The sequence below is a fragment of the Onychostruthus taczanowskii genome, unplaced genomic scaffold (assembly GCF_017590055.1).
Source record: "Onychostruthus taczanowskii isolate IOZ18803 unplaced genomic scaffold, ASM1759005v1 scaffold7, whole genome shotgun sequence".
Lineage (NCBI taxonomy): Eukaryota > Metazoa > Chordata > Aves > Passeriformes > Passeridae > Onychostruthus > Onychostruthus taczanowskii.
The window spans coordinates 4859284-4885808 of NW_024504786.1; the positions used below are offsets into that span (position 1 = coordinate 4859284).

Here is a 26525-nt window from a genome sequence, read left to right on the forward strand (position 1 = left end):
GCGGGGCTGCCCGGGGGCCCGCGCTTTGTGCGGACGCCGCCGCCCCGCAGCGCTGCCCCGCCGCTGTCAGGTGGCGGCGGGGCGGGGGTGTGTCCGTGTCTGCGGGAGGGAGGAAAGGAGCGAGAAGGGCAGCGAGGGGAGGCGGGCGGGCAGCCCCGCGCCGTGAGCCGCGGGTGCCACGGGCGGGGAGCGGGTGCCGCCCGGCCGCAGGTGTCTCTGCCCGGGGCTGGGGAGACCCGGCCGGGGAGCGGCCCTGGGCGGGCGGGGCTGCGCCGGCGGCGGTCGCGGTCCGTCTTTTGTCTCTGTAGGACTCGGGGCGCCGGGCTGGAGCCCAGCGAACCCCGTCCCGGGAACGCCGAGGGCGGGCGGACTCGGGGAGTGTTCGCGGAGGGACTGAAAGGCGATAGCGCCGGGTTAAGGTGTCCGTGCCCGGTGCCAGCCGCGGGCACACCCGGCATCGAGGGCTTCTCCGGGGCAGCGAGACCATGGGCATGTGACCCTGGGAGGGACAGACGAATTCCTTGTTTTAAAAGAAACCTGTCTCCGCAGATACTGCTTGCAGTATCGTTTTACCTTGGTTTTGGTGGGCCCCGTGGTGTGGGGACACTGTTGTCACGCAGTGCCCATACAGGTGCCTTGTAGTGAAGAGCTGTGCAGGTGATGGCCCTAAAACTTGGAGACTCTGGCACTGCTGCTCCGTGTTCATGTCATCTCACTTCACCTCAATCCTTGTTGCCCGCATTTTCTTCTGACAGTAATGGAATCACTTCACACAGGTTATTCTATACCGTTAGGATCGTGTCTTATTCCCTAGAGCTGCGATAGCTAATGAACAGCACTTTTTGATACTTTTTTATTTCATTTAGCAGTGAGATGAGAAATTCCTATTCCTACCTGACATAAGGCTGAGGTGGGCCTATTGGTTCACCCTAGTGGCTTGGGATGCTGCAGTCTGATAGCCAGTTGTGACATTTACAGAAAGCAAGGCAGGTAAATGAGCTTAAGCACATGGAAATAAACTCAGAAAGCTGTCAGCAAGGCTGCACAAGTTTGCAGTTACTTGCTTTTGAGAATATGAACCATTTCAAGGAAAGAAGGGGTAGTTCACTGAAAAGGTGAGCAAATATGTGGAGAAAACAAATGTGTCTTTAAGAGTCTAGAGTTATGAAGTGTAGTATTTCCTGTAAAAGCTTGCTTTATATTAATATGGCTAAGTTAGCATTGCCTGAGTCTCTTAATAGTCTTCAAGTAAGTGAAAAAGATTTAAACATCTGCTTACTGAAGGGAAAGAATTTTTTTCACAGAGCTTCTCTGTCTCCTGATTTGGGAAGAGCAGTGGGGTGTCAGCTCTGGTGTGTTCTACAGCAAGACATTATTGCTTGCAGGCTGTGTAATCCTTTCATTGTAGAATTTCTTTACTTTTTTGGTCACATGGATGGGGGACCAAATACAAATGTGATCATGTTGACAGAAGCAGAAAAATTGCCAGTATCCTTAAAACCATTGTGGCCGCAGCTTACAACAGTGGTTAAACTGAGGGAGATATTTCTGTATGTTGACCATTTGTGCGGGGATTTCTTTTTTTGGCTTGTTTGTTTTTTCTTCTTGTGTTGCATAAGAATCATCTTAGGAAGTCAAGCAAGCCTGAAGATAATCCTTTTCAACGTAGGTTCTAACATGTGGAATTTTTGGGTTATAAAAAGTCCTCACAAGTGTTGAAGTGTTCAGAATCTGTTGAAGAGCATGAGGAAGTGAAAGTGAGGGCATGGGGGTGGGGAGCGCAGTGGCGGCTGCACCGAGATCAGTTACGGACAGCAGCAGTGAAGTTGTGCAGGTCACTGCGATCTGCTCCAGCTCACAGCACAGAGAACAGGACACAGAGAACAGGAGGCACATGAACCTGCGCTCAAACTCACTACTGGGTCCGATTTTCTGTTCCCCTTCCTGTGTTTGGCCTGACACTACTTTAGCATGGCTGGGACGTTGGGTATTTCCAAATGAGATGTGAGGGTATTTTCAGATGACTTTGCAGCTGCAATGTCTGAGAGGGCTGCACGTCCTTTATTTGAATATCAAAGCTGTAATTTCAGTAATTTGAAACTTTTCTGTGCTAATTGTGTTCTTTTCACTGATTAGTAAAAATACTTCAGGTGTGTGTAGCTGTAGTGAAATTTATTACACCGAGTATGCTTGAACAAGGGCTGCAAACTGATTATCTCTCCCTCCTCTCTCCCTTTAATAGTAAATATCTGCAGTATTTTTTATCTCCCCATTTTGAGCCCATTCTGGAACATCTTGTTGCCACTTGCGTTTGCTCAACGCATGACTGTGAATTTAATGTGGAACTTCTAAGGGAACTTCTACTACGGGAGTGTTTTGTTGTGGTTGCCTTTAGTTTGGAAACAAGCAAACAACAGCAATGAGAAGGAACTGACCGATCTCACAGACTGTCATCTGTTGTTGGAAAAGTCAAATTAAGCTATGACCTGTATAAGGGGTTGTATGTTTTGACCTTCCAAGGATGGTTGCTTATCAGACCAATTTCATATGGGGAATTTAGGAGAGGAAGAACAGAGAACTGAAGACGTGGAAAATGGATGTTGAAAATGGGGCAGAGGTGTTTCTTGAAAGGTGTGTTAATGTGGACGTTCAGTACCTTTTAGTTGCTCTTGAAAATTGAATTTGTGGCTTATTCTGGAAAACTGGCTGTGATTGAAGGCGAAGCTCACAGTGCAGGGAAGCACTGTAAAGAAGTACTCAGGAGGAAAAGGAAGATAACTTTGTGTTTGTCTTCCTGATGAAATGCTTTTTGTGAGAAATGTGGTAATTGCCTGGAAACAGTTAGGAGCTGCTTTGGTAAATGAGACAAAATCATGTAATATCAATTTGTATCCTAATTAGCTGCAAGTCTCGTTTTGGACTTGAGCATTGTGTTGCAGAGTTGAGAATGCTGTGCTGTGCTGTTGAAGGGAAACATGGTGTATTACACTGAGGCTGAGCTGGATGGATTCCTGTCTCGTGCCCACATTCCCAGGATTAAGGTCTTGTTATTGGATCCAAATACTTGCAGTATGAATGATACCCTCATACTAATGCTCATATGTATAATCTAGAGCCAGAGATTTTGAGGTCTCTGGCAAACTTCTGGTGTGTGTTTTTGTTGTTGTTTTTTTTTAAAAAAAGAAATTAACAAAATTGTTAAATAAAGATCAGAGTTTGTAATTTTTAGTGGAATGAGGAACCTGTTGTTCCTCTTTCTGTCCTGCAGATGAATAAACCAGAGTATGCATGTGTATATTTTAACCTGCACATAGAGGGGACTGTCTGCTCCTAAAGGAGATAGAAGCTAATTTTTTTTGTTGGTATTGCATGCACCATGTTAGAGAGAAGCTGCCTCTACAAAGGCAGTGCAGCTACTCTTTCATTTTGCACAGGCTTTGTTCAGTACTGATTAGAAGATGGTGGAGATTTTCTGTAGCAATTTGAAAATTAAATGGAACCATTTCTAATTATGCAGTGACAGACATCTCTGCAGAGAGAAGACGGCAGTTCTTGTGCCTGCTTCAGCTGTTCAATGGGAAAGAAAGTGCTGCATTTTTAAGTACTTGGTAATAATTTTGTAGAAATTTGTAGTAAATATTTTCTTTACATTTGCTACTGCTGTAGGAGATAATCCTGATTATATAATTGAAAGTGGTAGAAAGCTTTATCCTGAAACACCTCAGCTAAGACAATAAAGCAAGAGAGGAAAAAGAGATAAGTTGATTATTGTTTTGAAATGGCATTGTAAGGAAACCAGCTTGCCCTGAGCTTACCTGCTTTTTGGCTGGCTAACTACAGGAAGGACATTTAAGGTCAGATTGTGTCTTTTGGAAACTCTTAAAATGAGTCCTAGAGCTTTGTATTGTGATAGAATATGGTATTTTGGATTTTAATCAGGGTAGAATGGCTTGTTTCTCCCCTGATAGCTCATTGGGATTGGAAGGGGAAATTACTTTTGTTTTTCTCAATGGACAGCTTTTGTTTGTTTGTTTTTAAGCCTTTTTGGAAGGAAGGTTGTGGCTGGATGGGGTGGACAGACTGGTAATAGTATCTTATTACACCTAAATGTGAATGTGCCAGAGGCATGAAAACATGGGGATTGATTGACAGCAGAAGATGAAAAAGATGGGTGTCCCTGAAGGTGTTCTTTATTTCCTAGGTTATCATTCTAAAGTTCATAGGTTTGTATCAAAGGTTGTAATTACTACAACACACATTATCCTTACAAAGTGATCAACTTTGACATGGAGCCATAATAATGTCTTTCTATTTTTACACACTGTGGAATCTGACCTTTTCTCCCTCCTATATTTTGCAGTTAAAACAAGCTGAATTTACTCTGCAAATGGTTGTTACAAATCCCATAAAATGAATTTTGCCAGGTAAATTCTAAGGCAGCACTTGGAAAGGTGTTGAACTGTATTTTTTTTTTCTCGTCCCAGAAAAATATCCTAGATTATATTTGCATCTGTTGGTTTATTGTGGGGTAAACTTTGAAGGAAAAACAAGTCTTTTACTAGTAAAGCAGTCTGAGAAACTTTTTTACTACTGCTATTCTATTCTCAGGAAATTCCAGTTACTGCAGTCATACTGATGTTAAAATGAATATTGGAAGCACTAATGAAGTAAAGAATTACTGGCTCATACTCTTAAGTACTGAATGAAAAGATTATTTGCACTTAGTGTTTCCATTTCAGGACTTCAACATGTTTCCTGTCCAGGAGTGACAGTGATCAGTTTGGCTGCAGTAAGGAGACATTTGGCTGAACAAAGGGTGACATTGGGCAAGAGGGATGATGATGATGCCCAGGAATCGATGGTTCCAGCGGCTGCGCTGGCCAGCTCCGTTCTCTGCTCACAGCTTTGGTTTTGTCCTGTGCCTAGACTTTTACTTTCTCATGAAGGAACACTTAGTAAGTCAAATACTTGAGTATTTGGGGGACCTACCCCTGTAGGTTGCTGTGCAAAGTGTGTCTGAGTGGGTAAATAAAGCATGTGAGGTTTAGGTAAGAAAATACAGCGTGCTGCGGAGTGCTGGAAAATGATTGCTGGAAGTTGTTTGTTGTATTGGTGTTGTGGCAGTCTGAGGGCTGGCAAAACTTGAATATATAGTGTCAGGCTATTTTAAGGGATGTGTAACTGCATGCTTAGTTGATGGCTGAAATAATAAAAGTCTTTGGGTACCAGAGCAAAGTCAGAGCAAGGTTAAGCTATAAAAATGGAGGTATTGCAGTGAATACCAATGATGGTTTCCCAGCATATGTAATTTCTCATGTCTGGCTGTGGGAGAGGTATTGCCCACCCACCTCCCAGCCATCAAATAAAACCTTACCAGCTGTGTGTTCCTGTTGTTGCCCTCTCCCCCCAAACACCAAAAACCCCAAAACAAACAGCAACAACAAAACCCACAAAAAACCACCAAACACAAACCAAAAAACCAGCTAGAAAAGCTGAGTCTCTGGGGCAGTATATTTGCTGAACAAGATGTGAATGGAAGCTCTCCTGTTATTTTAGCTGTACTCAATAATTTGTCTTTTAGGATGTTCTGGTGATGCTGCACACTTTCTGTAATTGCATAAGATCACACTAAATTAATTTCCACCAAACATCTTCTCTTGGTATAATTTTCTGATAATCAGCACCTGTGAACATGGAGTATTCAACCAAAACATCAGCTGTTGCTGTAGGAAAATTGATGTGGTGTTATTTAATTGTCAACCATTTATACAATCTGTAGTAAAGGTTTGTACAAAGATGTGATTGACAACATCCATGATGCTGTTGGTTTTCATATTTCCATTTGAACATCTAAATTTCAAATCCAGAGAAGCTACTTTGTTGGATTCTGTTTGTACAAAGGTCTCCAAATCCTGGGGTTTGACATTATATTCTTCTTAAGGGGGAGAACTCTGGTTTTGGATGATATTTGAATTTAAGTGCTCTGGGCTTTTTTGTAAGTATTGTGTAATGAGCTTGTATTATGCTCAGTTGTTCCCACAGGGTTTGTGAGGGCAACTCACTCTGAATTTTAGGGTTATCCCCTGCATAAATGCCTTTGGTTTAGGCAACATGCACTTAATGAAAACAGGGTCTGATTTTGTCCTATTTTTATATTGGGGAAGAGAGGTAATCCTAACACTTCATTTTTTTGGCAATCTGTTGGGCAAGGGTATTTAGTATATGCCAAGAGATTAGGTTTTGCATTGTTTCAGGTCTTAGGTTTTTGGTTTTTTTTTTTTTTTTTGTTTGTTATATATAAAATATAATAAGAATAATTTAAAAATAAAGAAAGAATCTTTTCCAAAGAAGCTGTTTTATCCTTGTCCACTGAACTTTAGGTGAGCCCTGAATGTCTGGTAGAGGGCAGTGGAATGCAGGCAGAAGTTATCCCCAGCAAGGGTTCAAGTTACAAAACCCAAAGTTAGGATATTATTCTATTTTAATGTGGTGCTGTTGCTGTGGGTTTAGTTTTGAATCCAGGGATTAATTTGGGTAACTGAAAATTTTACAGACTGGTTGCATATGACACTAAATTCTAAAGAATGATGCAGAGGACAGTGAAATAAAATTATATTGCTTTGTACTCTAATATTAGAGAGCACTTCCTAGGCTGAGTCGTTTCAGGTTTCTGCTTTTACCCCTAGGCAATGTTGCCTAAGAGTTCCTGTTCCACACAGCCTCACCTGGTGACCTGGCTGAGGGAAATCTGATCTGGGCTGGTGTCAATGACTGCGAAACAAGAAGTCAGTCTTCTAAAAGTTACAGCACGAAGAGCTGTCCTAGTTCCTCATCATTGGACGGAATAAATCCTTAATGCTTCTTTGAAGACCAGTGGAGTGTGTTTCATATCTTTATTTGTCCAGGGAGAGGGAAATTGAAATATGGATCTCCAGGGCTCATTTTCTCTCTGTGTCTCTTTTACAGCTGTCGAGTGCAAATCCTGTGTATGAGAAATTCTATCGACAGGTATGTATATTCTGAAAGAACAGACTTCATTTGGATTTTAAAGAATTGATACTCTTTCGCTATGGACTCAGCCTGATCAACAATGTGTAAACAATTAAAGTTCAAGAAAAATTATCATGCTTTAAAATGTATTTTTATAGTAGCTAACACTTAGGTCTGAGCTCCATCAGTATAAATTTAATATTGGTTGTAAGATGACCCTTATTTTCTAGGGAACTACCAGGTGTGTATCACATGAGTTGTTCTCCATTGAGTTTTCTAACAGACTGTGAGGTCTTGGGATGGAGTAAATTCTTTAAAAATGCTGTATTGATATGTTCTTAGTTACTTTTTACAAGTGAAGATTAATTTCTTGCATTTGTAGCTCAGTTAGCATCATGTAAAATTTGATTCTCACTCAGAATATCCCCAGAGTTAATCAGAGGATGTTGCAAGGAGTGAAATTTGGATAAAAGGCCACTGAATGCAAAAAGAGTGCCTGTAGTTCTTGCAGCTTCACTCAACAAATGCAAATCTTTTTACTTCATGACACAAAAATAATATATATATATATATATATATAAAATATAAGAATATAAATTTTATTTATCACTTGTCTTCTATATTTTGACACCAAGATGTCTTGGTTCCTATAAATACCACTTCTTTTAAAAATAGTTGTTTCACCTATTCTGTAATAACAGTATTTTCTATCATGTGCATAATATCTTTTATTGTACAAATGTATTGTAAAAGCTTTCTAGCAAGTTAAACTACTTGTCTGTATAAAACAATTAAAATAATTTTTTGTAATACACCTGATGAGTAATTGATGAACCCTGTAAAAAAACAAGTTTTTCTTTTCTTTTGTGCAACTGGTAATGTTCCTCTAAGACAGGTTATGGTGTATATGGCCTCCTTATTTGAGAGTTTCTTTTGTGTGTCAACATCAGAATGTAAACTTATGTGCTGAGGAAGGGACCAGGCCATGATTTCTATTCATGCCCTATTTTTGGATTTTGCTTAGAGGATTAGTCCCATTATCAAATGAAAAAAACAGCAGTTCAGGTGTATCAGCCTGTGATGCCTGGAGTCTGAGCTTGCCATTGTACTTCAGTAAGGGATTTTCTCCACTGCAGGAGAGCAGCAGATTGGAAATTGCTAAACAAGAAGAGAGAGTTTACCTTGATCAAAGTTCAGATGGCTCTGGGTGGCTGAAGGAGATAGTATCACCTTCAGAAAGTTTTCCTTCAGATGGACAAATCCACTGTGTGCTTATCTCTAGGCATTGGATTAAAAACCTTAGGAGAGTCCCTTGTAATGAAATATCATGATAAGAGCACAAGAAAAGCTGGGAACTGATTGTTCTGCACATGGTGGTTGCCAGCTCAGTCCTGACTCTCACTGTCAGGTACCACCTTTGCCATCTGCCTGTCTCTTCCTCCTGACTGCAGTAGCTCAGCCACTGAAGTGTGGAGCAAAAACTCGGATAAAGGAACTGAATTTAACCACAAATGTGATACTGGTGGCTAAGTCAGTTCTTCCATTTGTTGGAATACACAGCCTAGTGAAACTAGAGCACTGTTTGTTGTCCAGTGGTTTCAGTAGTGTACAGGAACAGGGATTCCTTAAACATGATGTTACTGTTAGTGAAGTGCTGCCAGTGGATTTGTTTTCCAGAGGATTATTTATCTGACTTGCTCAGATGAACTCTTTGCTGCAAGGATTTTTCCTAAAGAGGAGCTTTCAAACGTGTCTGAAGACTTTCAGTTCCACTAGGGAACTTTTCCCTTCCATTCCTCAGATAAGGAGATGTCAGATTTCAGAACAGAAATTCAGAGAGACATTTCCCACTTTGTCTTATGGTGCTGGTGGAGTGTGCTTTTATATTAATAAATTCATCACCTGGAACAGCTCTGATGCTGAGTACACTTCCAGTTCTATCACAAACTTAAAGGAATTCATCTGGCAAAAGGTGTGTTGTGAAATGGGTGTAAATCCTGCCCTTTGTACTTAGAATGAGATTGGAACCTCAGCCTTTCAGTAGGCACTCTTTTCTTTCAAATAAATATTTTTCTGTTTAACCTTTTGTAGACTGACTCAAAGCAGGGTGAGGTTAAAGGATAAACTTAAATACCTGTCATAAAGCACTAGGAAATTACTTAATCACATGATGCAGTGCAGCAGGGAAGCAGTGCTGAATTCTTGATGAGTCCTGAGCTGAAGCACTTCTCGCTGTAACCTTCTGCCCTAATCACATCAGATATATGTCTGTAACTTCTGGTAATTCCTGGTCCTACAGGAGACATGCTGTAACAAGGGGCTTGTTGGCTGATGCAGGTGTGGAAACTGCTTCTTACACATCAGGGGAAAAGCTCTGCCAAGCTGCTGTATAACTGACAAACACCAGCAATCATCCCAGTGCAATAATCAAACATAAGTAACCCCACCTCAGCATTCAAGACTCAGTAATTTGTAAAGAAATTGAAATCAGCCCTTTAAAAAATACTTACTAAGGTTTTGATAATTAATTGTACAAAAAGAAACTAGTATCAGTATTGGGTTAAATAAGAATCCTGCTTAAATCCCTTAAAGTCACCTTCCTCTAGCTTGGGGAACTAAAAAGTAAACACAGCTGATACTGTGGTGTTCTCTGACTTGCTTGAAGGAGGAGTGCTAGGCTGGAGGTTTTCTGAGTGGATGCCAAGATTGTTGTGTTATATGCAAGGTCGACTCCACAATTTAAAAGGGGGTTTGATGCTCTGTCTTGGCAGCTTTGTGCCTGTAGATGAACAGCTCTCCCAAAACTCAGTTAGCCCAACTGCTGGACTGTAGTGTTTCAACCTTATTGCTCTGACCAGGGCATCCTCAGTTACAGGAAAAGCCCTCTCCTAATTAAAATCATACTGGTTATGTTAAAAACAATAGTTGTTTTCACTTTCATATTAAATTACAATTTGGGGATTTCAGAGTGTTTTGTTCTGTTTCAGAAGTATGTACAGACACCTGCTGCAGCATTCCTTCCAAATGATAAATTCCCCACAGTCTTTCAGGAGCCAGCTCTAATCCCATCTTGGGAAGCTGTTAGCTTTGAGCACCTTGTGTGTGCTGCAGCAGCTGTGAACTTGGGCAGTTGGTCTTATGTTCCAAACACAATATTGAATACGGCCTTTGTTTAAACACAAAGCTGTGAGACTGGAAATGGTGCAGTTGTCATCATCATCACCCTACCTGTGGGGTGTAGTAAGGCTGACAGTCTGAATTGACTGATGATACCTTTAGTTCTATTTTCATACTGTGCCCTTTTAAAGAATCCTTTTCTTTAGGCTCTCAAGGACTCTCACCTTGTCCTCTGTTTTCCTTGCCCTTACCATCACCATGTAGGTGATGTAAGTTTTCCTTTTTCTTTTCCCACTTGAAAAAGTTTAGTTTAGATACCGTTTCCACTTAAGAACTTGAATAACTCTTTATTTTAATGATCTCTCTATTGATCCAGGGAGATGGATGCTGCTTGGTATTCTGCCAATATCACCAACTTCTTCACTGTGTAAATAAATTTCACTTTAGGGAGTATTTCCCTCTGTGATGGTAAAGGTATCTTCAAAGCAGAGCTTTCTTTTTCAGACCCTAACAGTAACGAATGCAGAGCTGGACAATGAAATGTAATCAAACCCTGGAATTCTCTGTTCTTAAAAATTACGTGTTTTGAAGGCATCAAGAAGAAAAGCCTGTGCTTAGGAGGGGCTAATGAGATAGGTTCAAAAGAGTGTCCTCAAAGTGACTGTTAGCTTGAGCATTCCTCTTCAGTAGCTTTTTAGAGCCTGTGTAAAGAGATGGCATCAATTCAAAAGTCAGTTTGTCATGTGAGAATTTTTTTCTCCCCCAGGTTGATTCTGCTAATGCTGGAAGAGTATTAGCTTCTGATGCAGCTGTTTTCTTGAAAAAGTCTGGATTGACAGATTTGGTACTTGGAAAGGTATTTAATGGCAATTCTTTAATTTATTTAATTATCCTGTCTTCTTGCTTCAGATAGTATCCTGTTTAAATTAAAATACTTAGTAGTACTACAGGATACCTGATCTTCCCTAATGTGTTTTCAGTTGTTCTATCCAATAGTTCCAATAGTTTCTCTCCAGTCATGGGAATTATTGCAATATTTAAATTTGTCATCACAGTTAAGTGCTATCAGGAAAGTTAAGACTTGAACTTTCCTCCAAGAGTCCATTATAAATGGAGAGAGGACTTGCCATCTTCCTCTGAAGTGCTGTGAACCCTTCATTATTTTTATGTTTCAGATTTGGGACCTAGCTGATACTGATGGCAAAGGTATCCTGAACAAACAGGTATGATTTATTTATGTGGTGCATGACTCTAAACTATTACCCCGCCTTGAAACAAGATGAAAGTTGCAATTTTTGGTTCAGGAAAGCAGTTTTTCTAACAGATTTTTCATAATTTTGACTGGCTATGTAATTCCCATTTGAGTGGAAACTACAATAAATTTAAACAGCCTTCAGCTGCCTCATCAACTTTTCTCCAGTTTGCAAAATGGGCTGATGTGTAGCTGTGAAGTTTGCTCAGAAGTAATTTAAGGTTTCATGTACTGCATTTACAAAGAAGGTGACTTTTTCCTCATAATCTTGTAGGAAACAATGCAGAAATTAAAATTCTTGTAAAATCTTCAAAATTGTTATTACTTTAAGTTTGGTGGACCTGACATTGGTACATTCTGTTTGGAGTTGTCCTTCCCAAGCTGTGGCAATGAGCAGTGTGGGGACAAAATTTACGTCTCAGTGGTGCTGTCAATGTGTGGTTCTAATGTGTGGTGCTGTTTGATTTGAAATATAAATAACAGTCAGTGGAAAGGGAACTGCTTCTTCCCATGGTAGGAAGAGGAGGAGGTTGTAATGTCTACCAAACAATTTTGGGGGTTTTTTTGCTTCTTTTGGTTCATTTTTCTGTTTTTTTCTGCTCCATTAACCATCTGTGGGATCAGCTCAGTTCCTCCAAGATAAACAGCTGCAATTACACTTCAAATTTTCGCTGTTCTGTTATAGAAGAACTGAGTGCTGAGAACTGACTATACTGGCCAGGAAGCTACTAAATTCTTGGAAAATTAATTGCAAACTTTGTCCTATTGGGGGAATCCAGCATTTGCTGACTGCTCCTTTCTGTCATTTTCTGACCCCCTTTGAAGCCATGTGCAACTTTTCATCTAGTATAGTAATACTAGAAAAGCTCTTAATTCTTCTGAAATTTTACTATGTTCTAAAATTATATTTTTGTATAAAATGTATATTTTCATATCTATTTTCATTTTATAAACCCTTCAAAATGTCTTTTTTTTTCCCCTGTAGGAATTTTTTGTGGCTCTGCGACTTGTAGCCTGTGCACAGAATGGATTGGATGTTTCCCTGAGTAGTCTTAACTTGCCTGTTCCTCCACCAAGATTTGTAAGGTTTCATTTTTAATTGAACATATTATTAAGAACTGCTTTTAAGTGAAAAATTAGGAAGGTTTGGTGTAAATACCAAGCACTTCAGAAGGTGATGTTGTAGGGCAGTGGGGCCCTACAACAGGGAAAAAAATCAAACAACATGGAATAAGCTGCTACACGTTCTAGTGGGAATTTGAATATAAAATTGTGTATAATTTGAAGATATGTGGTATTTGTTCTACTAGTGTTGTCCTTAATGGGATAAGCATTTTAAATTTTTTTCTCTAAATTTTGGTATGAATGACTGAAATGCAGTTCTGGCTTTGAGAAGCAGCTTCTCAAATAAGGGGGTGGTTTTGCAAAGTCAGAATCACGTCTCTTTTAATGTGTCTGCTGGTTTTTTGCCTTGTTTTTCCTTAGACTGATACTAGTAGTCCTTTGCTACTCAGTGGAACAGCATCAAGTGATCTGCCATGGGCTGTAAAGGTAAACTGAATATTAGCTGTTACCTAGAACTGTTATCTGGTTTGCAGGAAAACCTGTCTTTCTTAGAAAAATCTAATGCTACATTTCTAAAGTATGATAGTTACCGTTCCTGTCAAATTTGTAACTGGGCTAATAGACCTAATTTAATAAGAACACTTGACTCTTGGGAAATCTCTTCATGTTTAGAAATTTAAAATAAAGGAAAAAAAGGTTCTTACATGAAGCCATGAAAATAATTGAAGAAGAAATCTCACAGGGTTTTGATGAATCTCTGACTTAAAAATAGTATCTTTTTGATGTTTTCTTATAAGCATCAGGAACTGCAATGTGTCTTTATTAAAAAAAAGTTAACACTTTTGAAAGAACTTCTGCTTCTTAGGCTATGAATGTGACTGTTTGCATAAGTAATATTTTTCTTCTGCCCCTGCAGCTGGAAGACAAGGTCAAGTATGATTCTATTTTTGACAGCCTAAATCCAGTGAATGGGCTGTTGTCAGGGGATAAGGTGAAACCTGTGCTCCTCAACTCAAAACTGCCAGTGGATATCTTAGGACGAGTAAGCATATCTTTCTTCTTAATTGTCAGTTCACAAGTAATACCTGTGCTGCACTCAGCAATACCTGTTTTTCAAACTGAAGATTGTAGTAATGAGCCTAACTTTTGAATTAGATTTTATGGAGAGTGGCTTTTGAACGGAAAAATAAAATTTCTTTTGCTGTTTGGATAGATCACCTCCAGCTGCAGTTTATCAGTTATGTGTACTCTTCAGCACTTGGGTCAGGGCAGGGTGCCTCTGTCTCCAGCTTAAGAATCTCTCTGCTTTTGTGTGGTTTATGTGAATTTACATTGCTCACTGCAAACTAATGTTGTTAGTAGAACTTGAGATATGGTGGAGGGAGGCTGCTCTGATGTTTGTTTTTAATAAGGTTTTAAGTAGGAAACTGCTGCAGTTTAGTCAAAGATCCCTATATTCTGCTTTTTATTGGTAGGTGTGGGAATTGAGTGATATTGACCGTGATGGAATGTTGGACCGAGATGAGTTTGCAGTTGTAAGTATCTTCTGCCTCTTGGGATTTTGAAAGCCTGATGGCAGGGTTTAAAATAGATGCACTGTGTATTAATTTCTGACTTGTGTGGTTCATTTATTGTCTTTATTCAGAGTCCTTAATCAAGTTTTAGTGCTGTTTAATGTTTCTGTCAGTTTGTTGAATGTGTCTCAGTATACAGCAGTAACTTTCTTTGTGGGTTAGGTGAGCCATTAAAAACTTACACCTGAGATCTGCTGTCCCATGAGACACTTGAGTGTTTGCACTGAGTGTTACCTTAACCTTCAGTATTTATAGAACTTGAATGCCTCAAGGTATCCTTGAGGAAAGTTTGTAGTAAGTTAGAATTTTAACACTGTTAAAGCCAGGACTGATGAAATAATGTAAGAAGTGTTAAATTGGAGATGGCCACAACAAAATAATTAAATGCTAAGTGGAGCAATTTCTGGGAAAATTGTGATAAATTGAAGTGTTTGAAGTCTTCTCTCAAATGAAGTTCCACAAGTAATGGCACAAGCTTGGAAAATTATTTTAATGTTCTAAAAGATACTGAACTTCACTTGCTAAGCACTGATCCTCAAAAGAAAGTGGTAATGAAAAACACAATTTACAAGGCAATGAGCTCTATCAGTTGAGGGGCTTGTGAAGGGGAAACATAATGAAAAAATGCTACAAAGTTATTTGTTAATTAATTCTTTAGTCTCTATATATGTATATATATTTCTCATATATTTGCATCCACACACCTTTTTTTTTCTTGTTCAGGCCATGTTTTTGGTATACTGTGCTTTGGAGAAAGAACCAGTGCCAATGTCCTTGCCTGCAGCTTTGGTGCCACCATCCAAGAGAAAACCTCTCAGTGTTCCAGGAGCAATGCCATTAATACCATCTTCAACCAAAGAGCCTCATCAGTCCTTGCCACCTGTGGGCATTTTAGCTGCCAAAACACCATTAACACAGGTACAGTCATGAAGTTACTGGGGATTAGAAGGTTTCTGCTCTTAGCTCTGTGCTTCAGAGACTGCCTGTGTGAAGAGACTTGATGCAAGTTTTTAGTTTGCTTTTTGCCCTGCTGGTTGGTTTTAGGAGGCTGATGGGAAGACCAGATGGAAAGGTGTAAAATTTACCCTGTTTTACTTTTTCTAGATGTCTTCAGATATAAACAATTGGATAAAAAATATTGTGTAGTACAGATTTTGAAGAACAAAATAGTTTTTAGAACAAATTATTTCAAGCTCAAAAAAAAAAGTAGTGGTCCAGGTACACATCTGCAGAGCACAAGTTTTCTGGATGAAGACTGATTGGAAGATAGACACCTTAAAACAGATTGTGGCAGTCACGTATGTGTGTGCATGTGGACAATCTGGAGAAGATATGAATTAAAGTGGAATAGATTAATGCAGGCAATGAGAAAAGGAAACAAAAGGTCCAGCACATTCACCTAGACTCAGGAGATTTGATTTTTGTTTGAGTGATTATTAGGCAACTTGATGCCTCTTACCATCCCCAGACATCTTATTTCCTCCTCATAGTTTTAGAGTCCAAAAGCTGGGAAATGTCTTTCCAAGTAGGTTATATAGAACTTGTTCTATTCAAAATAAGAAAAAACATTGATAAGGGTATTTGAGGTAAGAACTGTGGTACTTAATGCATCAGATGCAGCTTGGACATTTGAGTATCCTTATTTGAGTAATCACTAAGGAACTGGCATCTTAATTTTGGAGGTGCCAAGGTTTTAACCTGGAAATTTCCTTGCCTTGAGGGTAAGTCTTGCTGTATGTATTGCAAAGCAGTGCCATTCTGGGTGAGTTTGTGTACAGCACCATTTGGTGCTGTACAGTCATCTGTTAATTGTCTGTGTGCACTGAAATTAATTAGCATTCATACATGCACTTGAAGCTGTTCTCACTCAAAAAACCCCAGACATCTTTATATTAGCTGAATGTTGTGAAAAATTCCTCAAGTAACAGAAGTAGCTCTAATTCCCATCTTTACCTTGTTCAGATGGCAATTCTTCAATTTAGAATGTGCCCAGCTGTTAGCAACCTGGGCTTGAGCAGCTCTCCTGTCCCTCCAGCTAAAGATTCTCAGCTGTGTAAAGGGGAATAAAATTGTTAGAGCCAGACAGCAGGACTGTGACTGAGCACAGTGATGAGGGAGGAGATCCAGCCTCCAAGGAATGCCTTTGTTGCATAGGCAAAGGGGCAGAGCAGCACCAAGCAGCCTGGCTGCTTACCTGAGCGAAATGCTTCTACTTTTGCAGTTGCTTGAGGGTCTCTGCATGTCTGTTTAGAGGGATAAAACTGGTTCATGAACTAGGCACCTGTATCACTTTTTTTAAAGTCTGTGCTGTAGTGCTTGAATTATGTAAGTCTGAACTGGAAACAGAACTTGCCTGTATCTTAGTGTTGTGGTTTTGGTTTTTTCCCTTCCATCCTCACCCCCCTTCAGTGGGTTGTGTCGCCTGCAGACAAAATTAAGTACGATGAGATCTTTGTGAAAACTGACAAGGACATGGATGGATTTGTGTCAGGTGTGGAAGCCAGAGAACTATTCCTGAAAACAGGACTGCCTTCTGCTCTCCTTGCACATATCTGGTAGGTTTTTTTCCCTGTGACAGCTGTGTAGATGATGGCATAGTTCTCACTTCTTGCTATGCTGGCATTTCTGAAAGTGACATTTCTGTATATAATAGCATGGCCTTTGTATAATCAGTGATAATTTATTTCCTTCTGCTCTGGGTCAGAAATGTGTGGAAATCAGTTTTATGCCTGAACAGAGATTGTTACAAATGCTGCACTTCAGCTATCCCTGTGTATTTAAGACTTCACATCATCACAGGTATCTGATCACTGATCCTACTCATGTACTGGGAAAGGGAATTATTTCTAAGATTTATGTCCCATCTCATTCTACAGCATGTCTTTCCTTACAGCTATGCATTCATTTGGCATTATTCATTACAGAAATGCCTTCATTGCACTCAATGCTTTTTAATTCTTTCTGTGCTATGAGCCGTTGTTGGGCACACTGATAGGAACAACTTTTTTTTTTTCCCCTAAGTTATGTTTAACACAACTGCTAATTTAGAAAAATGTAAATAAACTTGTGTTGGTTCTGAAGGTGTTGCTAGTGACCTACAGCCCTGGTTGTGCTTTTCACCAGAGCACAACTGTGGGCCTCAACATGCAAAGTGAAAGTGGCTCCGTGTGTGTTTGAGTGATGTTTCCTATGCCTATAGTTTTGCTTTAGAAGACGAGATACACCCTAGCAATTTTCACATTTGTAAAGGACAGCAGCTACACTAAATAGGGCTGTACTTGGAGAAATGAGGATTTTTTACATTTCATGTGCATCTCTGTGCAGGGCTCTCTGTGACACCAAGGACTGCGGGAAGCTTTCAAAGGAGCAGTTTGCTTTGGCTTTCCATTTAATTAACCAGAAGTTAACAAAGGGCATTGATCCTCCTCAGGCTCTGACTCCAGAGATGATTCCACCTTCAGACAGAGGTGTCAGTTTACAGAAGGTAAGGATGGGTTTGGCAGTTTGGTGTACATCTCAAACAAATAATGTTAATTTCAAAGGCTACGCAAGAAGCAACCTCAGGTGCTGGAATACCTTATATTTATCATAATATCAGGAGGAAAACAAATCTAAGGTGCAAAGAAATGACAAAAAACTTCCATCCATATTTCAAAATGAAGCTGCCATTTATTACACCTGCCAACCAAGCAGAGAGATCTTATGTTGGGAAAGCATTATTTTCTCTTTTGAAAGAATAATCCTTCTGCTGCCATTTTAAAGAAATTTGATTTTCTATCTGAAGTGACATGCACAAGTTCAGTGCTTTTCTCCTAATGTGTTCAGTTACCTTTTTTACATCAATCTTTTTTAATAAGTTTGGAAACAATGTGAACTAAAAGTTTAGAGTTATTTAAAGTTTTAAAAGTAAATGGTCCCCCATTTTATACCTCACAAATAGTTTAGAGATCTCCATATTCTGTTGGTTGCCATCTATCTTAATCCAGCAGTTAGCTGTACCTCAGCAGTTCAATTTGTAGCTATGGTTGAAGTCATCACAAATTCTTATGTGTTTTACACATCATGAAGTCTGATGTGAGTTACCTTTTCTTGGTTGTGCAATACATTGACCTAATGATGCAACTTTCTTAAACAGAATGAAAAATTCACACATGGAAAAATGAAACTCAAAATTTGACATTACTTTTTTGAGTTTCTGTAACTGGTATCTAATTTGTTTTTACATTCTGTTTTTAAAAAGTAATTGCTTTATTTGCAACTCTACTAATCTTTTTTGTATGTTTGCTTTCCTTTCTATGTCTCTTTTCTAGTTTGGACTGTTTTTTCCATTCTGCACCACTCTGCTTTTCATCCTTATTATTCTGTCAGTTTGTTAACTCTGCTTTCTCAAGGTTAGAGAAACTTTGCTTTTCTAATATTTACTGTCTGTTGGTTTAATAATGAGCATCCTCCTAAGACTGTCACATAGTCATGAATGGGCTCAGCACTTCGCTCAGGTATCACCGTGTGTTGCAGCTCAAGTTCTGCTGATTTCCAGTGTTGTTTATCCAGAGTAATCCCGAGGTTCTTCCTTGAGCCCAGACCTCTGGGGCTGCTCCTGTGGGCTGCTTAAACTGAAAAGGGAAAGCTCTGTGTCTTCCTGGTGAGATTGCAGGGGAAGTGGTGACAGAGTAGTAGCCCAGTGTGGCATTTGGCAGTTGTCATTAGGATTATACCCACAGGTTTACTGAAGATAGCACAGAGCATTGAGTGATTAGAAAGCAATAGATGTTGGTTACTGCTGTTCTGTGGATGTAAACTGATTTTGTAAATCTCTCCAAGACATCAGTGTGATTTTTGTTTCATTACTAACTTAAGTGATGAGTGAGAATATTGTGTAAGAAGGTAAGTTAGCTTTCAATTAGCTCTGTCAATCCTGAACAAGAGGGGTTTTTTACTAAATTGAGCTGAACCTTCAGCTCATTTTGAGCTTTTTCAAAAGAGGTGTTGTCTTGTTGATATGAAAGAACCCTTTTTGGTCCAAGATTATTGTTAAAGATTTGAACTCAAAGGCTTGAGCCAGGAGGCAGAGTTAGGCAGGCTTTTTGTTGGTTTTCTGGACGTGGTGTGGCATACATGAGAAAAAAAGCCTAAAACACCATGTTGGGCTTCATCTGCTGAGTTGACCCATACAAAGGTGTTAACAGAAATATCAGTAAGGCATTTCATTGTGGTTTAAACCTTGTTGCTGTGTTTCCTGACCCAGAACTGTTTGTAGTCACCACTTGCATACCAAGCCATAAAAACTAAACTTTTTTGTAAGGTCCTCTCAAAGAATTTTGATGGGAATTTCCTTTTACTACGACTTTGAGTTAAAAACTGGAGGTGCCGTTTTGCATGCATATTGCAATGTAGTAATGGCAGCCTATGGTTCTAACTTGTCCTTGTTAACACGTGTATTGAAGCTAAAAATGTTGGCTTTTATGTTCCTGCCCCCCACCAGTTCTCCTGAGCAGTTGAAAATAATTGGAGCTATGTTTTCCTCAAGTTTGATACTGGCATTAGTGTGCAGAATTTCTTTAACTGGTGAAAGGAGGATGCCTGGAAAAAAAAAAATTTGCAGCTAATATTTCCATGTGTTCCTTCTAGCCTTGTCATAGGAGAAGTAAAATCTCCCATTTGAATGCCATGATCAACTCTGCAAAGCTCCTGTGGAATTCCTGTAGAGCAAGATTGAGCATTATAGCTGGTTTGCCCATTTGAGAAGCTGTACACTAACCAGTTTAAGAAGAGCTGTATAGTTGGTTCTTTGGTTGGTTTTCTTGGTTGTTTTTTTTTTAATTCCCAGTTCATACCATTTGTGCTAGTAAAATATACATGAATAGTCTGTAGCTCTGCTGAACAATACTCTCAGCCACAGTGTGCTCACAGTTTAGGTGTTCATAGCTTTTGGTTTTTTTCTTCCCCAGAGTATCAGTTTGAGTAAGCACATAGTTAATAGTATCTTGCTTTATCTGTAGAGAAACTTAAGCATTTTAAAACTTTTGTGTTATTTTGGGTGTATCATTTGCCTTTTAAAATTATATGTATACCCTTGTCCTCAGAGTGTTGTGTTTGTCCTGGATGACTTTATTCAAGACTTGAAGGAGCTGAGGTATTTACAGGAGGCAGCTACAATGGCTGTTGCTTTCTAAGCATGTTCATGTTGTGGCAAGGCACAGAAGAATAATTACAGCATTTGTAATTTCTATCTTCAGCATTTGTTCTCTATCCATTTATGTGTACTTTTTTGGGAAATAATTTGTATTACAGTCATTGTCTCACTTTACTCTATGTCTTATAAAGGCATTAATTAAATGGGAACTCATGGGTGTAGGTTACCCTATGATTTTATATCAGAGTTTCCTTGAGTACTCTGGAGATTCCTGTCAAAAGAGCTCAGTATCTCTTAAATCCTTGCAAATCACTGTCTGTACTCTGCAACATGAAGATCACCATGGTGAAGAAATATAAAAGTAGTAAGAAGCCTCTCTCAAATGAATGCTAGGAAACCACCTAAATATTAGCTGTAAGATGAGACTTATTTTAGAACAAGATTCTATTTTTTCAGTATGCCTGGGTGGTGCTGTGCTTTTGTGGAAGGTGTCTACAAGGAGACAAACTCTCTTCGAATTGAGGTGTCCCCATGCTTTGGCTGTATGTTGTGTTCTGCTCATACAGCATCTGTACTCTGGTGGGGTTTCTAAGATTGAAGGTTTGAAATGCAATGCTACCAGCAGTTGTTACAAGAGGACAGCTCATGTTGCCACAAAAAGTAAAATGAATGTAGTAGTTGAATGGCATAAGCTCTAGACTAACAGTGTTTATTTTTTATCTTTCAGAGTACTCAAGGACCGAATCCTGTAGCAGATTTTTCTGCAATTAAGGAACTTGATACATTAAACAATGAAATTGTGGACCTGCAGAGGTATGTAAGGGAGGAATAGCCAGAGTTGCCTTGGATTGTGCCATTTACTATTTTTTAAAGAACAATTCAGTGCAGCAGAGGAGGTGGTAGTACTCTGCTAAGTAAAGGGTGAGCATGTCTGTAGTACTGTGTGACACTGCTGCTCCCTGTTCACTCACGTGAGTGCACTTAATGACAGCAGGGCTGGGAAGGGTCTGTCCCTCGTGCCCTCAGGTTGTGTTTCAGAGAGCTGAAACAACCTGACCTGGAAATATTCCCCATTGTTCATCGTTATTGGCAGATGTGAACGGAGCAAATCTTTAGGATGCTGGAAGCATATATAAACAGTGTTAGTCACCTTTTATTTGTAGAGGGCATTCCAAGGACTTCATTTTGGTGGCAGTAAGGAAGTGAGATGGAAAAGTGAGATGGATCAGTAAGTATGCAGGATAGGGAGTGGGAAGATGACTGTGCATGGACCACTGCTAGGGTTTTGGTGGGGGTAAAGATGGGAATGCTGCTCTTGTGTAATAAAAGAAACTGCTGGACTGAGAAAAATTGTTTTTATGTCTGCAGACTCTTGGATTCCATTAATTATTTCTAAAGTAATTAAGATGACTTCAAGTAACTAAGAAAATAAAATTCATATATTTTCTATAGTCTCGGTAATGCTCTTGAGACAGCAAGTATTTTTCTGCAGTGTTTTTCTTGTTACTATCATAAATCCACTGAAAATTATATTAAGAACAGTAAATTTTCCTATTTTTTAAGTGAGTGGTGCTTTGTCATGATGAAATCTGCCTCTCTAATTCATGTGGGAATGATTTGACTTGGCAGTGTGTCAGAGCACAATCTGTTTCCTAAATGCATAAATATATTTTCATTTCACTTGCTTATTCTCTCTTATTACTCCCACTGCCTCCTTGCTTCTCCCTGCTCTGCCTCCACTGTTCTTCAGGTTGTATTCATTCCAGTTTTGGACACTCACATTATTAACCTGAAATAGGATTTGCAACTGTGTATATTTACTGAAGGAAATAAATTGTTGGCTGGCATGAATTTTTAGAAGAAGTTGGTTTTTAGTAGGTGGGCTTGCAGCCTAACATGCAAGCCAGGCTGTTTGAGTCTGGTTTTCTTTTCTTACTGTGAGGTATGAAGGAACCATGGTCCTGGAAAAGTCACTACTTCCATTTCTTGAGGGGCCAATATACATTGACAATTATTTTTAATTGAACTATACTAGATTGTTGAAGATAGGGTAGAGGCAACTCTTAGTGTGTATTTTTTTAGAAAGGGGAAGTTTACTTTAATATGATTTAGAGGTTCAGAACAGAATGGGATTAACAGTGTGCTAAATGTAATAGAATTTGAATCTATTTTTGAAGTGCACAACAAAAAACAACAACAAAAAAAAGGCAGGAGAGGAGAATGTCCATAAGAATGACAAGGTGTGGAGAGCAGCTTTTGGAGAGACTGAGCAAAGAGTACAGAGGTGATGTCTTTGTGGCTCAGCAGTTTGTGTGGGAAAGAGGTCTGGTGGGCAATAGCTTTGTTAATCCTAATTTGATAAATACAGTGTCAGGAAGGTGGAGGTTGAGGATCAGATGAAGAATAAAATGCAGAACACTTATTAGGGAGGATAATACCCCTCTGGTGGGGGGAATGATTTGCCTCGGGATATTGTGGAACCTGCTTCATGCTGCCTGTTAGCACTGCTGTCTCTAAATTCTGTTTCAGTTGCACTATATTTTTAGAAAGCTATTTGAAGCTTTTCTTGATCAACATGGTGGAAGGCTGGACCATTCTTTTTCAAGCCATAAAACCTTTTTCTTCCCCAACAAACCCAGCTTTGCTTGCTTGCTTTTAAAGTTAGTGATGGCCTACAAATTCATAGAATTTCTTCAAGCTTTACTGACACTACATTCCTCTCTTAGCAGAGGAGTAGTTGAGCTTAACTTGGGATATCTCACCAGAGACATCATCCTTTACATATGCTGGATAGCAATATTTTAATTGTCTTGAATTATAAATCAGGTTAAAAGTACCATAAAGCTGATGAGTTGGTCTCTCAATAGCAATGAAAGAGCAAAACATCCCCCAGAAAAACAGGACAATCTCTCCCTGCCATGCACTTGCATCAAACTTTTGTTTCAAATTTCACAGATCTACATCACCTTAGCTAAGAACTTTAATGTAGGATAGATCATTTCTTCTCACCCTCTGGTTTGGAAGTAACTGAACTGTTGCAGCAGAAGAGGTTGTGAGTAACAAATGTTAGAAGAAACAAGGCAAACCCTTGGCATTTTTTCCAGTATTGCCAAACTGAAGTACTACTACATTAGGAATTCCCACAACTATAGATGTATGTGAAAATAAGAAATATTGGGCAACTATGAGTGTAGATAATGCTACCACCTCTGTGAGTAGTCATCATCTTATTATGGGACAGGACTATGATTTTTTTTTGCTTTTGTATCTAAGGTGATTCAGCCTGGCCAGGGTTGAATGTTTGGCTGGAACATCTCTGCTGACACGGGGACTTTGCAGTTCTCAGCTATGAAAGATATTTGCAATGTGCTGGCTCCCATTTATAAATGACTCCATTCACAAATTAGTATTAAATTTAGGGTTTTGGTAAATCATGAAGCATCTGTATGGGAGAAACCATCTATTAGTCATTGCTTTTAGTTTATTTGATATGAGATTCTCCCAACCTGACTGCTATTAAAATGCATAGGGAAATTGTATTGCTTTCAAAAATTGGCTTGAATTGGTTACAAGTGTCCTTTGTTGGCAAGACCACATTTTTTTTTGGATTGTTTTCTGGATGTAGTAAGGGACTTTGTGATCCAGGAAATCTGTCATATCCAACAAATCAATTTTGTTACTTGTTTTTGGTTCTTTCAGTTGCTGAGCATTCCTAAAGGGGCATAGCAGACAGTTTGTTAAAGAAATTGAGGTATTCATAAGAATTAGTGAATTAAGTAGTTCTGTGTTGTCTTTTCTTTGAAACAAAGAGGCATTTCTGGGGGGAGGATGGGATGTGTTATGTGCAGACTATATACACTCAGATTGTTTTCCTTTGCCTGAGACTGCTGCCTAAGCTTTTCTTGTTCTGCCTGACAATACTTCTTTCACTTGATTCTTTCCAATTCATTGTTTGTGCTCTGATTTGGCTCATGGAAGTGCCAGTGGGTGGGTGTTGTATCCTGTTGCTTAGTCCACATTGCAAGGATTTAGGTACCTGGCTTGTGTTGAAATACAAAGGAAGTGATCTGCATCTCTGACAGTCTGAGGCACGTCAGTGACAGCAATGTATAAATGCTGTTTATTAACCACACATACCTGCCTGCAGTTCTATTTCTTGCTCAGTTTTCCCACCCCAGCAGGAAAAATAACAAGTATTTGTTTTCTTACTCTTTTATCCTCAAACAGGAAAAATAAATATGAGTGTTGTCTGTGCTTGCTGGGTGTTTGAGGGCCTGAAGGTATTTTTCAACCTGATTTGTACATAGATCTGTAGAAGTGCTTTATTGAAACCTTTGTTCATGGGAAGTTATGGAAGCCAAAGCAACAGAGCTTGTTTCAAACCTGTGTTGCAATACTTTAAATATCTAAGCACAATTATGCTACAGATGCTTATTGAGCTAGAGGAGTGTGCTGTAGATTTGATTGAAAAGGTAGATTTTTTTTAGAATTTCCAGTTTCTGATGAATGCAGAGGGAGGCATTTTATTAATTTTATTATTTTTATTAATTTTATGAATTTTATGAAAGTGTGGTCCTTTATTTTGAAGGAGAACACTTAACAGAATAAATAGTCTTGATCTTGGAAGTTCTTTCCACATCGTTCCTTTTCCTTCCATTTAAATTTCACCTTTGGGCATAATCAGGAAGTTGCTCTTCAATCAGATAATGAGAAAAATAATAGCAGAGTATAATCTATAGTAATTATTTGTCAGAGCAAATGTTCATTTAAAATCTGACATATGGGTTCTTTTTATTTTCCATTGTGTGTGATTTAGCAGTAAACAAAACTTCCTCAGCTTGAGTAAAGAGAACTTAGAGTAGACCTGCTTTACTTCAACTCAGAAATGCTTCCTTCTGTATCAAATAAGGGTAAATAAATAAATAGTTACAGATTGATTAACAATTTGCTGCTATTAAAATATGAAGTTTCTTAATTTTGGTTTATACCAGTAATACAATCTAATAGCTTTCCACTATGGTATTTCATTTAGAAATGTTAGGTTTGCTGTTCAAATTTAAACTTCAATGTGTGTGTTGGTTTATTAACAGAGTCCTTATGAAAGTAAATGTCTACAGAAGTTTGTGTAAAAACTGTAATGCTTAATGTTTTTCTGTATCTGTGGAAGGAGCAAAGATTCCATATGCTGTCTAGAGAGGAACACTCATGATTTTTTAATAACAGTAACACTTCTGAGTTGTATGGGTTTGTTCCCTTTCTTAAAGCAATTGTTATGTCTGACTGATGAGAATTTATTGATGATAATTCCCCTGTCATCAGCAGCCACTTAAACTTGAATAAATGTCTGTAGAGGCAGGCTTGATATGACACAGCAAATCATTGTGTGTGGAGTGTCTGAGCAGATCGTGATTCCAGCAAGCCAAGGCAACCTTGCTGCTCCTGCCTGAGCTTCCCAGCAGGCAGATCCAAAATCTGACAGGCAAAGGGCATTCGTGGGCTCTGCTGGCCTGTGGGAGTGTTCCCTGGCTGCTGTGAGCCCAGGCACGGCTGTGTTTGCAGGGGTTAATAGATGGAATCTGATGCAATCCCTCCCACTTTTCCTAGCAGTTTTCATTAGACAAGTGCTCCATAGCAACAGTGAGATCACTGGAGACAGTATTTCATTGATTTCTGCCTCCCGCCCCCTTCCAGTTTTGAGCCATTCTTATCACTGGAGTGCAGTTGGTGGAAAGACAGGGGGGTTTATGCAGAACACTTCTGTGGGCTTCTGTCTTGTAAATCATTTGGAAAGCAGAAATCCCTCACATCTTTTTTGTTTAATGTTTCACTATGTATTTAAAGAGAGATACAGGCTTAGGGGGCTGGATAACTGTACCTGCTGTAGCTGATGTTCTTAAGTATTCTTGCATTGTTTGCTGGTCTTCCAGGGAAAAGAATAATGTAGAGCAAGATCTGAAGGAGAAAGAAGATGCCATCAAGCAGAGGACAAGTGAGGTCCAGGTAAATAAACCACCAAATTATTGTTCAGGCACCTGATATTGCACCATGTGCTGTTTTAATGACAGTGGGATTACCGAGTCTTTAGATCACGTCACTTATCCAGTAAAAAGAAAAAAAATGGTAGCTAAGAAAAAGAATGTACTTTGAAGTGTATTTTATGTATAATTTTGGGTTTGTGTAGGTGTGTATATATATATAAATGTGCAAGCTCCTATAGGATATATAGCATGCATGGAGTTTTAAATGAAAAATATTACAAAAGACTAGATTTTTCTTTCTTTTTTTTAAGCAAGATTATCTACTGTGTAATTAAAACTAAAGAGGACACTGTAGCACTGTAAATTAATTAATAAACTTAAGTGGCTGAATTAAAAGGGTTTGTATATCAGGCTGC

The 26525-nt window shown here is 39.1% G+C and overlaps 1 protein-coding gene across 5 annotated transcripts in view; it reads left to right on the forward strand.

Moving 5' to 3' along the window:
* EPS15 (epidermal growth factor receptor pathway substrate 15) overlaps positions 1-26525 on the forward strand; it is a 68823-nt gene that overhangs the window by 20960 nt on the left and 21338 nt on the right. For all 5 annotated transcript variants that reach the window (XM_041421375.1, XM_041421376.1, XM_041421373.1 and 2 more), the window contains 12 exons: positions 6967-7008; positions 10874-10963; positions 11283-11330; positions 12345-12440; positions 12845-12910; positions 13341-13466; positions 13900-13959; positions 14722-14916; positions 16408-16553; positions 17323-17482; positions 20859-20944; positions 26059-26131. In XM_041421375.1, coding sequence (XP_041277309.1) covers positions 6967-7008; positions 10874-10963; positions 11283-11330; positions 12345-12440; positions 12845-12910; positions 13341-13466; positions 13900-13959; positions 14722-14916; positions 16408-16553; positions 17323-17482; positions 20859-20944; positions 26059-26131 — 1188 coding nt within the window. The remainder of the gene's footprint in view (positions 1-6966; positions 7009-10873; positions 10964-11282; positions 11331-12344; positions 12441-12844; positions 12911-13340; positions 13467-13899; positions 13960-14721; positions 14917-16407; positions 16554-17322; positions 17483-20858; positions 20945-26058; positions 26132-26525) is intronic.